At 41.8% G+C, this 17,374-nt stretch overlaps 1 protein-coding gene across 8 annotated transcripts in view; it reads right to left on the bottom strand.

Moving 5' to 3' along the window:
• PPP1R12B (protein phosphatase 1 regulatory subunit 12B) overlaps window positions 1-17,374 on the bottom strand; it is a 205,852-nt gene that overhangs the window by 21,222 nt on the left and 167,256 nt on the right. For all 8 annotated transcript variants that reach the window (XM_041759164.1, XM_041759157.1, XM_041759183.1 and 5 more), the window contains one exon: window positions 1,459-1,475. In XM_041759164.1, coding sequence (XP_041615098.1) covers window positions 1,459-1,475 — 17 coding nt within the window. The remainder of the gene's footprint in view (window positions 1-1,458; window positions 1,476-17,374) is intronic.

Genomic DNA, 17,374 nt, shown 5'->3' with positions numbered 1-17,374 from the left:
GGTGTCTCTCACTAGCAGAGATTTTAAATTTTATATAACTAAATTTGACAATTTTTCCCCTATGGTACCGTGCCTGGGAGAGTCTTTCCCATATAAAGATTATAAATATTCTCTTCTATTGCTTTTGTAGTAAAATCTTTTTCTCTTAAAAATTGTAATAAAAAAATTGTAATCCATCTTGAATTGGGTTTTGCTTTTGTTTTTTGGTATGGCTTCAGGGAAGGATGTGTTTTCCCAAACAGTCAGTTGTCCCAATGATCACTTATTTTTATTTTTTATTTTTTATTTTCCAATGATCACTTATTAAATAACTCTTCCCCACCAGAGTTGAAAAATCATCTGATACATGTGGCTTTTGGGGGACTGTCTATTGTGTTCCACTGGTATCTTTGTTTATTCTTGAACTAGTATCTCGCTGTTTTAAACATTAGTTTTTATAGCATATTTTGAGGTCTATAGGGAAAGTCTCTTTTCATAAATGGCCATTATAATATAACAGAATTAAAAAAACTTAACTATAGCAAAATACCAGTCTCTATCACATTTACAAAACTAATTTTCTGCTAGGTTAGATGTAAATTATTTATCTTCAGCTCGTGCCTGGTGAGAGGGTAAGCAGAGGAAGAACCCATGCAAGCTTATACGTTTTAGAATATATTATTAAGGTAGAACAAGCTCAGTTATCAAACAGATTATAAGACTCATCTGCCCAATGTTATCCCATAACTACATTTCCCCTCAACCTCTTCTTAACTTCTCTATCAGAGGAATGGTGGGAAGGGAGACAGCTTCATACTTTCGGCTCCTTAATCTTTACTATTTTCTATTCTGTTCTTCAGGAAGATCAGTTTTGTATCTTCAAATGTCAGGTGAAAAATTACAGACGATCATTCCCCCAAACTCTGATCTGCTTCCTTAATTTTTCAGCAGTTGCAACACTGGTCTTTAGCTCATTCAGTAAATTATCACAGAGCACCATCTAGGTAGAAGGAACCGTGTTAGCTCCACTATTAAATGACCGTATCTAAACTCAATCTCAATTTGGGCATCTACCCTGCAAGTCTTCCCTGAACAACCAGATTAGGCTAATGGCCTCTTCTCTTTGCTCTTAATACCTGTCCATACTACTACCTTGGCCCTTACTGAAGGTGAGGGTAGTGTTTTATTCATGTTGTTTCCGTAGCACGGTGCCTGGTAGGTGCTTTAGGAAAATCAATGTGGTGGAAGCGTACAAAATGACCTGGAGGGAGGAGAATCTGAAGGTAGCAGGTGAGTTGAGAAGCGACTGCATTAACTTAGGCAGGAAATAATAAAAGTCTGAACTACTGTGGTGGCTGAGGAAATGAAAAGGAAGGAAAGGAGGTGAGAAATATGAGTACATGATATAAAGCTGAGTTTAATTACACATGCACTTCTCACAAGTATTAAGCATGCATATAAAACAGGGAAAGGTCTTACCTAGAAAGTCTTTCATGCTAGAGAAAGGAAGAGACAAAACAAAAACAAAACAAGCATTAGCAAGGGACTGATAATTATTATTTCCATTTATAAATGCACTTTTCAAATCAGATGTCTCAACTTCACAATTGGAGATATGGGTGCAATTTAAGAAAAGCAACTCAACTGACTGCACAAAAGGCTATTTAGCTCATGTTAATTGACTCAGTAGATTGCGACTTTGGGGAGAGCATCTTTTTTAACTGGAAGTCAGCAAACTGTAAAATGATAAAAAAAAAACGCACCCCCACCCCTATCCACCACCACCCAACTAATAAACCAGCCTTGTCTTCTAGGAGGGACTGATTTTCTGTGTGGCATTTGGCCTCTCGGGATCTCAATATACATTCTATTAACTTCCTTCAGTTCACAAACCCCCAACCCTGCCCTCAGTGAAACTGCAAACTAAAAATATTAAAACTCAGGACAGTTTCTGGCTTTAGCCTAGACTTGTAGTGAAAGGTGGCCAGAGGGTGTGGGGAGCAGGTAAGTCCCACCTTAGTCCCTAGGATGGTGGTTACCAAATGAAAAGAAGAAAGTACTCTGGGGTCTCAAAAGAAAGGATGTAGATATAAATCATAAGCTTGGTTATCTATCAATGGTTTATCTATGGTTGTAAACAACAAAACATGATTATGTTGATAATTTACATTTTTAAAAATCATAGATGACTGTTACCCTCTTATTTCCACCTTTCCCCCCCCCCCAAAGAACTCAGGCAAATAAAAACTCAGGTGATTTGAATATATTTACTTATTTTCTCTTTGGAGATACTGAAGAGCAACAAAGTCCTAGAGGACACACAAAAGAAGGAAGAAGAGAAACAAAGGTCCAACAATCTACAAAACGAGTAATAAATCCTTGACTACTGAGGAGTCGCTGAGTGACACTGCTCTGCTGAAGAAGCATTAAACGGTTCCCGGAAGCCACTGGTTTGTCAACCAACACAGCACGACAGCGCAATATATCCCACCCCCTAAGGCTGTCCAGAAGTATTTGCTGAAAGGAATTCTCTCTCTAAATCAGGAGTATATTCATCAGAATTCTTTCATGTGCTTTTTCAAAAATGTACACATCCCAATCTCAATCCTAGAGAGTCTCTTTCTCTAGGTCTAGAGTAGGGCCTTCTTACATGTATTTTTTAATAAATATCCCCTAGGTGATTTAATACATTTATTTAAAATATTTATCTTTTAAGTAAGTAAAGTAAAAAGTAAGTAAGTAAAAAATTTTAGTAATATCCTGCAGGACTTTGATAAAAGTCCCCCAGGTGCTTCTGTTGTGCAGCCCTGGTCAAGCACCACTGGACTTAAACAAAGGCTTTCTAATGTGAGGATGTGTCCCACTTGAGATGAGGAGGCCAGTAAGAAGAGTATATGGTGTATCTTTAGCATTCTCATACACTCGGAGTTGAATATCCTAAAACTTACAGACCCGGAACTGAGGAATTTCCCTGTCTCTCATTTATAACTGATCTTCAGGGAGAGTCATATGCATGGCCCACACTATCAATGACTACTTTCTCAACATTAACTAAGGCTTTTTTCTCTTGCTTGAAGCTTATTTTCAAAAAAAGAAACTGCATTTTTAATCGCTTCTCAAGAATTAATGTATAAAAATGCTCCGAGTCAACTCAGGTAAAACTGAGATGCTAGACTGTTGGCTCTGCCAGCTTAGGGGTAAGATCCAGCCTTTAAGGCATCTGGGTGAATTCCAATTCACATCCCAGGAAACCTGTGAATTGTGACATGCCAAAGATTATGAATTACGATGAACTCCGTACCAGCAAGTGTTAAGGGTCTACTGAACTTAAGAACCCACTGCGTGCAAAGCCCTGCAGAAGAGGCACCAAGGAAGCATAAACAGAATAAGCTGCACGACAGCAGGGAGAGCAGGGAGAGGAACATAATAAACAAGCTCGTCCAAAGCGACGTGGGACAACACGTGAGTAAGTGCTAAGGAGAGAAGAGGGGTAGCCAGCGGGCCCACCCATGAAGGCTTCCTAAAAGTCACGAATTTTGAGAAGATAAGGTGAGGGAAACACAAGGACATACACTCATACATTTAAAAAACCACGTCGTTACGGGGGGAGGTCTCCCGGCCCGCGATCCACGCACACGTACTCCCGGGCGCATCCTCAGGACCAGAACATGACGGGTGCCCGGTAAAGACTCCCTGAACCAAACCTCTACTGTTTCCGGGAAGGAGTGTGATGTCCTTGGCTGGAGCTGAGCCCCAGTTGTTCCGACAGCTCACTACGTGACCCTGAGCAAGTTACCACGTACCCTCACGGTCAGAATTAAATGTGATAGTTGCGAGGAGGTACATTCTCAAAGTGTCAGCTTCCTGCCCCGCCCCGCACCCCTCCCCCATTCCCTTTTTGGGTGGAAAAATACTCTACTGGCTGCTGATGTTGGTAAGAGTGGTGACACAGGACCTTTGATCCAGGGAATTGAGGTCACGGGCAACCAAATGAAACAACAATTTAACAATTTAGGAGACCACCTACTTTCTCTTGCTGCTTCTAGGCAGAGCTGCCTTCTTCAAACTTCATCATCCATCCGGGAGGACCATTCCCCAGCCCCCCACCCCCCGCCACCGCCTCGGGAGAACCATCCTTATCAGTCTCTCCAAAGACACATGCCACACCACCTCTCGGGCAGGGAGGAGGACCCCTGCTTAACCAAACTGCTCTGCCTCCTCCGGACTACAGCAGAAGCCTTCCCCACATGGTGCACACCGACTGAGACCCGATGAACTTCCTGACAAATCATGTTCGTTTATTGACTTTGTTAGGGCTAAACTGTGGGGCTTCACTTGAAAATGCTTTAATTTCCTTTGTAGATAACTCATTTGTTGGGTAAGATTTTAGCTACGTCTTGAGCTTCAAGTTCAGCTTGCCCTATAGACTCTGGCAGTTATCTCTTTAGTGAAGAAACGGTGTTCTTTTCACTAAGACAAGTAAATCAGGATTTTACCAGGGATCACTTATAGCATATATATATATATATATATCAAAGCATGCTAATCATTTCCACTGATTTATTCCTATAAGAATGACATATAATTAACCTTTTTCATTTAGAATGATCTGAAAACATTATAAAGCTATTTTCGCCCTGTCATCACCCCTAAGGAAGTTCTCAGATCTGTGACAGTATAGTATGGCTGTGTATACAGTCTGGCCTCCACTGAGGAGGTGGATATAAAATATGAACACTTAAAGACAGAAAAAAAAAAAAAAAAAAGGTTAGAGCTGCCAAGCAGCAATCAAGTTCCTGATTATGAAAAGGTAGATTCCATAGGCTTTTCAAGAGGCCTAAAACAATCTCTCCAGAGACGGCATGGAGAGGAAGGTACTGCTAAGGGTGCTCAAATGTGTGCTTGCCATACCAGTTCTTGTCCCTACAGGCATCCCGGCAGGAGACGTGTCTTACAGCCACTTGAGACGCTGGTGAATGACCCTGATTTCTGCCCAGGAACAACCAAGAGCAAATATCACAGTTTACTGTTCATCATTTTTTTTTTTAAAGGCATGTTAAGATTTGTGCTATCAATTGATTTTGGGGTGAACTTTAATAAAAATAATGTCTAGGTGATGAGTGATCCAGTAGACACGAGGGGAGACAGAGATGAGAGAAAGTAGGACTTGCAAGTTAATCCCTGATCTTTCCTCACTCCCTCTGACATTCCCCCCCTGCTGCCGCCCACCCCCCGCACCCCCTGCCCCTTGCTTTTACCTGACTTTTGGAGCTATCTGGACTCCTTAGGTTTCTTATTTTTTTCTTTATTTTTTATTGCTTTCAAGGGCTACCTTAGCTATGTCCTGGGAAGGTCAACCCAGCCCATTAGAGGAGAGCATATAAACTTCAAGAATCAAGATGTGGATATAGTAGAGGCAGCACATTGCCATAACACAAACAGTATCAAAGAAGGAAGACAACTGGGATTTCTAGAGGCGATGATGTTCTCATCGTAATAGAAATTAGCTTAAGAGGAGTGTTCCCAAAGGGCTGAAAGGCAAGCCAGCTTAAAGGTATACAGGACATGGGGCGCCTGGGTAGCTCAGTCGGTTAAGCGGTCAACTCCTGATTTCAGCTCAGGTCATGATCTCAGGGGTTTGAGGTTGAGCCCCATGTCAGGCTGGGCATGTAGGATTCTCTCTCCCTCTCCCTCGCACTCCCCCCACCCTTTCTCTCTTTTAAAAACAAAACAAAACATATACAGGACTTAGGGTACAATTTCCCAGCTTCTGATAAAAACCTTTTTAGAGCACACTTCCTCATTTTCTCGTGGGTGGAATACCTCTAGAAACCATTGTTTTGCTTGGCTTGATGTTCAAGATAATCTGGTGTTTGATGAAAAACACTGGTTAGATTTAGGGAGAGAAAAGTTTGGGTGTCTTGGGTAGAAGGAGCAGAGGTTCTGAATTGGTAGAGACTTAACTTCAATTTTCCCTTTTTATCCTGCTGTCAATCAAGCTAAGCACAGTTCACTGTTATCCTGACACTGCTTCTCATCCTAATAAGCTGACTGCCATCCCTGCAGGGAGACTCCTGAGTGAATGTGGAGAGAGGGAGACAAGATAGAGTGGGAGTCTGCCCAAGTGGGCTCAGGGGAATAGCAAGCCAGGAAGTGACATCATAAGAGGCAAGCAGAACACAGGCTGGGGAAATGAACGCCAAAGGTTTTCCAAGAGAAGATTCTAAGAAGTCGGCCTAGCGGGCAGCAAATAAGGAGATGCCCTACAACACAGGGCTCAGGGACCCCAGCTAAGTCTAGGATCTTCTAGAAGCTAGAAATGTGAGTTCCTCTTACCTATGTTCTGGCAATAGCCCTATTTCTTCTCTGCAGGCTCTTTTATTTATTTTTATTTTTTAAAAAGATTTTATCCATTTATTCATGAAAGACAGACAGAGAGAGAGAGAGAGAGAGAGAGAGAGAGAGGCAGAGACACAGGCAGAGGGAGAAGCAGGCTTCCTGCGGGGGAGCCGATGTGGGACTCGATCCCGGTACCCCGGGGTCACGCCCTGAGCCAAAGGCAGACGCTCAACCACTGGGTCACCCAGGTGCCTCTCTTTTATATTTTTAAAAGATTTTATTTATTTATTTGAGAGAGAGAGACAGACAGACACAGCAGGGGGAGAAGTAGAGGGAGAGGGACAAGCAGAACGTGTGCTGAGCACAGAGCATGGTGCGGAGCTTGATCTCGAGACCCTGAGATCTGGACCTGAGCCGTAATCAGGAGTCGGACGCTTAACCAGCTGAGCCACCAGGCGCCCCTGGGCTCTCACTTTTAAAAACAGAACAGTTACTCTTATTCTACTATTTCAATAGGGTCTGAAGAGCTTATCTGTGCGTGATGACATCATGTGTTTTAGAGAAGGCATGAGTATCTGTCCTGTTTGCAGGTTAATGCACATGTGTATGATGTCACACGCTCTGGTCTGGAAGTCGTACAAGGAACTTCTCTAAGTGTTTTAGTTAAAGAGTGCTGCTCCTCCACCTCTACTGAAGGGGAATGATGGCCACTGAAGCGAGGCTGCTGTGTCTGATACTCGATAAAAACTGTTCATGGAAGGAATTATTTTCACCACTTTTACGGCCCAGCTGGGGGCACTAGATATGGTGAGTGAGACCCTGGAGCGGAAGAGACAAAAAGCTGTTCAGAAACCAGTATGAATACAGAAAACAGAGATAAAAAGAATTAGGTAGAAGGCGGCCATAGTTTAAAAAAAAAAAAAAAAAAAGCCCCCAAACCAAGAAGCAGGCTCTCTCCTTTCATGCCCATAATAATCTCATTGGTTGGGACCTGTTTCTAATAAAAGAACAGAGTGAAGATCGCCATTAATTCAGATGGCAACCCGGCAAAGGGACAGGAACCAGGCCGGTTTTGATTTGTGAAATGTGTAGGGCTCTCAAAACACCAGAGACAGGCTTAGAAAAATCCCCACAAAAGCTTTTAACTTGAAAGTTATCAGGAGTTCAGGAAGGCACATAATTAAAACCAAACTCCTTTGACTAAGTTTAAAATAAAATTGTGGCTCTGGAAAGCTGGGCCCAAGGGAAAGGAATGAGACCAAGTCACATGTCTACTGCCAAGACTGAAAAGGGTTTAACTTATGTTCCTTTGGAGTTAGGGCTTGACCCCACAGCGATGGGAAAAAATCTCCTATTTACATTTTCCCTGAAAGGGGCGAAGCAGAAAGAACATTTTATATCATATTCTCGTGCACTAGTTGAGCCAGGGGCAACAATCTGAACTATTCTGGGACGGCCTACAGAGAACCAGCCTTTCCCTTCAGTGTCCTCACATGAATGCCTCATGACGAACAAGTCAATGATGGGAGTGTAGCTGCAAGCACGAGGGGCCTTGTGGATGCGTAGGGCGACTGCAAATCTACTCATTTTTGGAGCTGACAGGTGATAGAATTCTATAACTTTTTGAGTTTGTTTATTTTATTTATTCATTCATTCATTCATTTTTAACTTCTTGAGTTTAAGAATCATTCTAGTTTCCTACAAATGTCTAAGAGAGGCAGAGGTCTCCTAGCTTTCTACCGTAAGGGAAGAATTCCCTTTACAACTCAAACAGATGGTTCTTGAGGAACTTGAAAGGAGAGTCTACCAGTTTCTAGCTTTGAAAGAGATCTGGGTCTGTATCGTTCCAGTAATCTCCTTGGGGATCCTGCACAGTTTGGAAATATACATGTGGGTGGAACAAAAAACGTTCAAGATTTACACCAAGGTGTGACAGTAGAGGATAGTGATGATGAAACCTGTATTGGGTTTTTCCCTCCACATCTAAATATCATACAAAAATTCAATTACATTAGTTTTCCATCGTTGCTGTCAAATTATAATAAAATGTAGTAACTCAAAACATCCATTTAATATCTCACAGTTTTTGCAGGCCAGAAGTCAAGCATAGCTCTATGGGTTCTCACTGGGCAGAGAGCAAGGTGTCTGCTGGCGGGACTCCTATCTGGAGGCTCTGGGGGAAGATCATTCATGGTGTTGGCAGAACCAAGTGACTCGTGGCTGCAGGTCTTAGCTCTCCATTTCCTTGCTGGCTGTCAGCTGGGGGCAGCTCCTGCTCCTACAGACGCCCGCCTCCTTCCCATGTGGCCCCTTCCATCTTCAAGCCAGTAACAGCATCCTGAGTCCTTTCACACTTCAAATTTCCCTGGCTTCCCCTGTCATCAGCCAAGAAAGCTCTTTGCTACTTTAAGGGGTCATGTCATTAGATCAGGGCCACCCAAGAAAATCTCCCCGTCCTAAGGGGAATTGTGTCACATAACATAATCAGAGGAGAGCCATCTCATCATATTTCTGGGCTCTGGAGATTAGGCCAGATTCTTTGGGAAGCCATTTTAGACTCCAACCATAAAATACTCCCCAACCATTTTATTTATTTATTTATTTTTAAATATTTTATTTATTTATTCATGAGGCAGAGACACAGGCAGAGGGAGAAGCAGGCTCCATGCAGGGAGCCTGATGTGGGACTCGATCCCGGGTCTCCAGGATCACACCCCAAGCTGAAGGTGGTGCTAAACCGCTGGGCCACCGGGGCTGCCCCTCCCCAACCATTTTGGACTCCCCCTTTAAAAGAAAAACATAGTCTAGTTTATAGCTTCCTCAAGGTAAGAAACATCAATAGTATACGGCCAATCAGCTGCAATTAGGTGATTATATGCATTCAGAACTAGAGTAATGCTGAGGGCACAGTCTTGCACTGGGGAAACATGTACATCCATGCAAGCAGCTGCACATGTAGGTGAGTGTGCTTCAAAGCACAATTTCGCTTTTAAAAGTATTAAATTGCAAAAAAAAAAAAGTATTAAATTGCATATAGCTTTATCATATTATACTCTTTGATTTGTGTTTCCTAATTAACGCAGGTGGAACAAAACCAAGAAAGTCAAATACAGCCCTTAACATTCAGTTTATATCACAAGTATTTATTTGAGAGAGAGAGAGTGAGAGAGATCAAGTGAGCGAGAGACAACGCACAAGTGAGGAGAGGAGCAGAATCCCCGCTGAGCAGGGAGCCCGACTCGACCTGGGGCTCGATCTGGGCATTCCAGGACCATGACCTGAGCTGAAGGTAGACGCTTGATGACTGAGCTACCCAGGCGCGCCTGGATCATAAATATTTCTGAAAAATATCATTGCCCAGTTGTGACTATCCAGTCAATGTAATATCGCATGTAGAATTGAGATGATGTAATGCCCCGTCACATTATTCTAGACGTCTCACTACATTTTAAAAGATAAATCATTATTTATTAAATTATAGAAGTAGTTATCTTTTGTTGTATCTATAGATGATGCTACCTCAATATTGGAATTTCACGGTTCTTATTTTCTATGCAGGCCTGTGCTTTTTCTTTGTGGATATTCCTAGCTACTGAAGAATTTCTCCGTTTTTTTTGGAACTCACAAATCACATTTATCATAGAAGGAAATATATGCATATACTTAGGTCTCCCTAAAATATCCAAGGCAAGCCATTTTATATTTAAGAGGATATGTAAGCCATTATTATCCATGAATGTGTCTGCAGGCTCAGGCACACTCTCTTTCTAGCCTTTCACACGCTGCATACTATACATGATGAAAATGACCGAGGAGAATGAGTAGCTCTAAAACTTGTGACTCTCGCACGTGGGTCACATTTCTCACATTTAACACATATTTTTACTGTCCACACAACTCAGAGTTTTAGGTCCTCACTGCTGTGCCCAGCCACCTGAAACAACGGTAGCCCATAAAATACATTCAGAGGCTTCAAAAGAGCAAGGCTTAGTGCATGCGGGAGAAGAGCAGCCTGATCACCCACCCCAAATACTGTTAGGTACTGCATTCAAGAAGTCCTACATTTAGAAGTTTCATCCCACTCCTCTGTTAAGGCTCTTCAACAGGCGCCGTTGCTGACCACCACTAACAACTCTTTCAGCCATTAAGCCTGGGAAGAGAAGGATATTCTTTAAATGGTGTCACTGTATAGCAGCCTGCTTGGGCAGCAGTTATTTCCAATTTGGAAGAGGCCATGAATCAAAACCTTTGCAAAGGGGTTAGTGAGGCTCTCCAGACCTCATATTTCAAGAGGAAATAATTACTTGGGAACCTAAATAACATAAGGTAAACCTTTTTACTTCTCAGTAGGTCCTACACAAACTCAGGGGCTTCCTCTGCTCTTAGCCCTTTCTCTTTCTGTCCCCACAGAAGCTAAAATATTAACTGGCATATTTTAGAGCTATGGATGCACTAGCAAACTGCAATAGACAGCTATCTCCATTGCCCTGGGAAGACCTATGGTTGGCCTACATTTCAGAAATAGGATTTTCTAGTGTGTGGCCTTTGACCTCCTTTCCAGGTGGCCAAATGGGGTAGGAACAGAGAGATCAGATCTAAACAGGCAGCAGTGTTCATTCTTTGTATATATTTTAAGTGCGTCTGCGTGCCCAGCTCTGTGAATGACACTTGGAGGAATAGAATAGATACGTGCAGAATCTAAGACATGGGCCTCTGATACCAAAGAGCTCTCCTCTGAGGAAGAGCGAAAAGCACATCCATAAAACAACCAGAGGAGGAGGCAAGAAAGTGATCAAACACTAGACTTTCTGCTACATACGACAAATAAAAAAGTAGCCAGAAGAGAGAGAGAGAGAGAGAGACCAATTCTGACTAGAGATTTTCAGCAACATTTCATGGAAAGAACAGGCCCAATGGGTTTATGGTCTGGAGTTTGAAGCTAGGAGGTCATGAAGAAAGACACTATCATGAGTGATTGGCAGGAAGTCCGGCACAAGCTGGGACCTTGTTAGGGCCACAGTTATCCCAGAGTGCTGCTACTGGAAGCTCTAAAAGATAACTGAAGCTTTAAAAAATTTTTTTTCCACTAAAACCATTTTATACCCCCCATATAGACCTTATATGCATAAGTCTTTGGATTTAGGGAGCTAAGTTTTGCTCCCAAAACAGATATTTTACAATGAAGAAATTTGGGAGGGGGAATGTAACTGCAATTTGCTTGATTTTTTGGCAGGAGAAGAGTCCCTTGGATAAGAAAAGCTTCAGTAATTCAGACTCTTTGAATTCAGAACTTGTTATAATTTGGGAAGTCCTGAATTCAAGCATACCTCTGTGTCTTTATTTATTTTTTTATGGGGCAAGGGGCAGAGGGAGAAGGAGAAAATACTAAGCAGTATCCAGGCCCAACATGGAGCTCAACCTCACAACCCTGAGATCATGACCTGAGCCGAAATCAAGAGTTAGATGCTTAACCAACTGAGCCATTTGGAGACCCTTTGTACCATCTGTTTTTTAAAAAAAGACTTTATAAAGCAAATTAATAGTATAAACAAAATAAGGGAAATGACCTTGCTTAAAGGATCTATTTTTGAGCACTTATAAATGGCTTTAGAGTAACTACTTATATACAATTAATACACTAAAAATTCTAGATTACAACCTTTAAGGAGATTGCAGATCTTTGCTCCTTAGCAACCATTTACCACAGATACTTACAAATAATAAAACTATTTTGAGATGATGCAAAATTCTGACTTTTTACTAATATATATTTGTCTCTTCCTGAATTATTCTATAAGGGTTTTCCTCCTTTAAATACAGTTTAACGATCACAATCTCTCTTTTCAAAATAGGTTAAGTGGTCAGGGATATTAGCAATAATTTAGGAGTTGTTTAACGGAGACACAGCAGTTTCAGTGGATTGGCCACAAGCTCCCTGGTTAAGTGCTCCAGCATTTACTTGTTCCATGACCTTAAATAATTATTTAACTTCTCTCTGCCTCAGTGTCCTCATCAGTAAGGTAGGGGAAATGGTGCCCAGTGTATGATGTTATCAAAAACGCTAAATGAGACAACAGATGTTAAGTGCTTGGGACTGCAACTGGCATATAGTGAATGTTTGATGAGTATTAGCAACGATATTAACTATAGTTTTCTCTGTTTTTCCATCCTCTCTCCCATTGCTCTTTGGTCCTTTGGCTCTGCCAATGCTTGTTGGCTGCAAGGGTAATAAGCTCAAACAAATTCCTTGGCAACTCAAGTAAACGGTTTTGATTATTTGTAGATTTTGATAATCCAGGCCAATTCCTACTTACCCTTTCTAACCTACAGACATTTAAGGTCATTATTTACTGTCTGGATAGTTATACTCTCTCCCAAATAACCAACTGTATGAAGTTAATAAACACAAAAGTATAAAAACTCCTATATGGAAAAAAAAACTCCTATATGAAAATATTGTTTTCAAAATGAGCCATAAAGGTTAAAGTCCAGACATAATTTGAGTATCTTTACCTAATTGTCGCATTGGTAAAACTCCCTGCACTGTGTAACCTAAGCAGACTGGCTGTGATGAGAACTAACCCCTCCGTTGCGGATGGATAACTGCCACTCACTACATAAAATAAACAGGTTTAGAACAGAAAAAAAGGGGCTGAAAAAGAGTAAAAGGCAGATGAAAGCCAACTCTAGTTGCTTCCCTTGGGTCTTCTGACAATAATTGTTGTCTGTTCACACAAATATTATGATCAAAAAAGAGAAGTAAAAAAATACTGAACAAATTGGGAACTTTTTTAAATTTGAAAAACCACCTCAGGTTGCACAGCTGATTATGTACAGAAAAATGAAACTAGAACCGTAAACTCTTAATTGACCCTAAACTGACCTCCTAAATTTCTGGATTCTTTGGGAACTAAAGCTCATCACTGTACCATAGTTGACTACAGTACCTCCAAACAAATAAACAACATACACGCCTGCTTTCCTGCTTGGGATTCCAGCGGTGCCCGGGCCGGAAAACCAAGGGGAGAAGCCGGGGCACCTGCTAGGTGTTACCACCTGCTCCGCCCCCAAGTTTTATTCTGAGCTCCCTCCTTATGCTTCATCTGCTCCTCAGACCAGCTCACCACTTCCGTGGCTTAGTCATAAATATCAATGTTTTCGACCCATAATCTTCTCCTGAGCTTTAGACCAAATCATTCCTGGATATCACCATCTGAACGCTCTGAACCTCTAACTCGACTTCTCAAAAGTGTAATCATTTCCCCACTTCATGTCCCGTTCCCTCCCGCACATGCCATCTTCTGCTGAGTCACCTCGACCCGAGACCTGGGAGTCGGCCCTCACTCTGCCCTCTCACAGGCTCATCCTCACCCCCATCCCATCGGTTCCCGTCTGTCAGTCCTACCTTCCAAGTAGCTGAGTGCTTCTCCCTACTGCCTGGGGAATGTCCCTGTTCAGGCCCTTATCACTTCTCACCCGGAGTATGGCATTCAGGGCAACAAGCTCAACCTTCAGACCCTGCCTCTACAATCCAGCCTCCATAGATGCCAGAAATAGCTCTTGAATAAGCAGTTCTGATCACAGCCACTTTACTTCAACTTTTCAAGTTATCTACAGGGTAACTCTCCAAATCCTTAGAATGACATACTAAGCCCCATATGACCTGGTCCCTGCTGTGTCCCTAGTGTCATTTCCTATTATATTCCTAAATATATCTTTTGTTCTAGCCTCACCGGTCTGTAGCTCTCAAAATAATCCTATATTTTCTCATATCTTTTTTTCCACTTTTGTAATGCAATTTCCTCCTCCTTTGGCCACCTATTTTCTATTGCTCTTTATTTTTAAAAAATATTTTATTGGGGCAGCCTGGGTGGCTGAGTGGTTTAGCACCTGCGTTCAGCCCAGGGCATGATCCTGGAGTCCTGGGATCGAGTCCCACATCGGGCTCCCCGCAGGGAGCCTGCTTCTCCCTCTGCCTGTGTCCCTGCCTCTCTCTCTGTGTCTCTCATGAATAAAATCTTAAAAAAAATATTTTATTTATTTGCGACCAGGCAAGCGAGAGAGAGAGAGAGAGAGAGAGAGAGAGAGAGAGAGAGAGAGAAAACACAAGCAGGTGGAGGGGCAGAGAGAAAGGGAAAAGCAAATCCCTACTGAGCAGGGAGCCTGAAGGGCTGCTTCAGGCACTTCAGAATCCTGGGATTATGACCTGAGCCGATCAACTGAGCCACTGAGGTGCCCCTTTTATTCTTTAAACATCTGGCTAATTCATTTACCACTTGACTGATCTTCTAAAACAAAAAACACGCTGTACTCGATTTTCATTTTTCTCTCTCCAGTTAGACTGTCAATTCCTTGAAGGCAAGGGCTGTATCTGTCATTTTTGAATTCCAGTGTATAGCACAGCAGATGCTCATGAAATGTTAATGGTGGGAAGATTCAAAATAGAGGTGGTCTTGATAAACATTTATCATGGAACCAGAAAATTGGAGGGCCAAAGGTAGGACTGGGCTTGCATCTGTGTTGTCACCTGGAAACTCCCAGTGTTTTTTGGTCGAAAAACCATGACTTCAGACGCCATCTCATCCAGTTTTTTGTAGAACATGGGTTAACTAGTCCACTATATAGCTAAGATTCCAAACGGGGAACTGTGTTTGTTTCTACAGGTTCTACTACACTTGCTTAGAAGATTCATTGGGAAAAAAAAAAAAAAGAAGATTCATTGGGTCATAGAATTACTGCTATTGACTTTTCTTGAATGAAATAAAAAAAAAAAAGAAAGAAAAGATACATTAGTGGTTTTAATTAGAAAAAAATGGTTAACAGATTGCACTGTTAATTAGCCTTATTCACCCAGACAAATGTTTCTCATTTCATGACAATGGATTATAAAGCAAAGCGAAAAATGAATTCCAGATTGGTGGTGCCCAGATGCAGTATGACACGTAAAAAGGGTAAGATCATACACTAAACTGCTGTTTGCCACAGGAGAGCAGAAAGGACATGCAAAGAACGACCGTCAATACTGACAGTCTGAAATGCTGAGGCAGAGGGGAGCCTCCTAACCCGAGTGGCCACACAGACAAGGTCTCGTGAAAGCAGAAATCCTTCATCACTCGCTTGTTTATCAAATGCTCTCTCATTAGTTTGTAGAGCTGGTTATAAAACAAAACAAGTTGGTTAATTGTTCCCTTTATTTATGTTAATTGCTGGGGAGAGAAACCTTGTGAAAAATCTCCGTATTTTCAGTTGAGATATAAATCCGGAAGGAGCAGCAATCCAGATTAAATGGGGAAAATGCTACTGATCTTGTTTTATAGATGCAGGCCCAATCCTATTATCATAAATACCAACCAATTCAATAAAAATCTGTCTAGTTAAAAGATTCCCAGGGTTCGGCTGATGACCTACTTACTTCAAGACTATTCAATGTAATATCAGCTAAAGCCCTACAATGTGGACATTCTTTTGTATTTTGTTATCTTTGGATTGTATTGAAAGATATTTTGCTAAATTACCAATAATAATTTGAGAGCATTGACCAATGATTACCTTGCTCTTGTTTTCAAGATGATTTAGAACTGCTAAACCATCTAAATTGACTAATTTCTAAATTAACAGAATTTATATACTTGAGACCCGATCATATAAATGGTGATTAAAAAGCAAGAGCTAGAGGTGTGTAATGTATTTGTAGTTCAGAATTCTTACTTTTTCAATGTTGGAAAAATACATCAAAAGGAAGTTGTTCTACTAATTGTGTGAACCCTGCACCTCATGTAGTTGCTTCAGAGTGTGAGAACAGCGGCTAAGCCTTCAAATTCTTATACATAGATAGCTGGTGTGGTTCCCATTAGAAATCTGAGTGAATTGGGGCACCCGGGTGGCTTAGTCAGTTAGCTGTCTGACCTTCGCTCAGGTTGTGATCTCAGGGTGCTGGGACTGAGTCCCTCATCCAGGCCTGTGTGGAGCCCTGAGGCAGGCTCTGAGCTCAGTGGGGAGTCTGCTTCTCCCTCTCCCCCACTTGTGCTCTCTCTCTCTATCTCAAATAAATAAATAAAATCTTTTTTTTTTAAATAAATAAAATCTTAAAAAAAATCTGTATGAATCTGGAAGTTGTTCTGCTTTCCCTGGGTACAAAATCAGAGATGAGTAGATCTTTTACTCAGGGAGCTCCCCAAATTTTACAGACAAAGAGATATTGAACTAGTGTCAACCTAGTGTGAAAGCCAAAAGACTCGTTAAAAAAAAAAAATTATTTCACTATTCAGGGTCAACCAAAACAGGAATATTAGGAGCATATCATCACTTAGAATAGTAATTTTAGTGGGGGGTTGGGGGGTGGAGACACTAAAAGAATGGATGGTGGATATTTTCCTTATGGAAAGAGAGGGGTGTCTTTTTTTTTTAAAGATTTATTTATTTATTCATGAGAGACACACACACACACACACAGAGAGAGAGAGAGAGAGAGAGGCAGAGACACAGGCAGAGGGAGAAGCAGGCTCCATGCAGGGAACCCGACGTGGGACTTGATCCCGGGTCTCCAGGATCACACTCTGGGCTGAAGGCAGCACTAAACTGTTGAGCCACCAGGGCTGCCCAAGAGAGGGGTGTTTTTTAATTTTTTTTTAAATTTTTATTTATTTATGATAGTCACAGAGAGAGAGAGAGAAAGAGAGAGAGAGAGAGAGGGAGAGAGAGAGGCAGAGACACAGGCAGAGGGAGAAGCAGGTTCCATGCACCGGGAGCCCGACGTGGGATTTGATCCCGGGTCTCCAGGATCGTGCCCTGGGCCAAAGGCAGGTGCTAAACCGCTGCACCACCCAGGGATCCCGAGGGGTGTTTTGTTTTTTTTTTTTTTTTTACGAGGGGTGTTTTTTTAAAGACCATGTTTAACAGTGTAATTTTGTGTTCAGAGAATGGAAATATATTGTTTTTGAAATACAAACTAGAGAAAGTAGAATCTTAGCTGGTAAGACACATGCTATCTTCTGCATGTAAGTGATTTTTTCATTAGGGAGGATACTAGTTGCACAATCTCTAGGCAAGCATTACA

This window comes from Vulpes lagopus, chromosome 1 (genome assembly GCF_018345385.1).
Source record: "Vulpes lagopus strain Blue_001 chromosome 1, ASM1834538v1, whole genome shotgun sequence".
Classification (NCBI taxonomy): domain Eukaryota; kingdom Metazoa; phylum Chordata; class Mammalia; order Carnivora; family Canidae; genus Vulpes; species Vulpes lagopus.
This window is presented reverse-complemented; position numbering and strand designations above follow the sequence as displayed.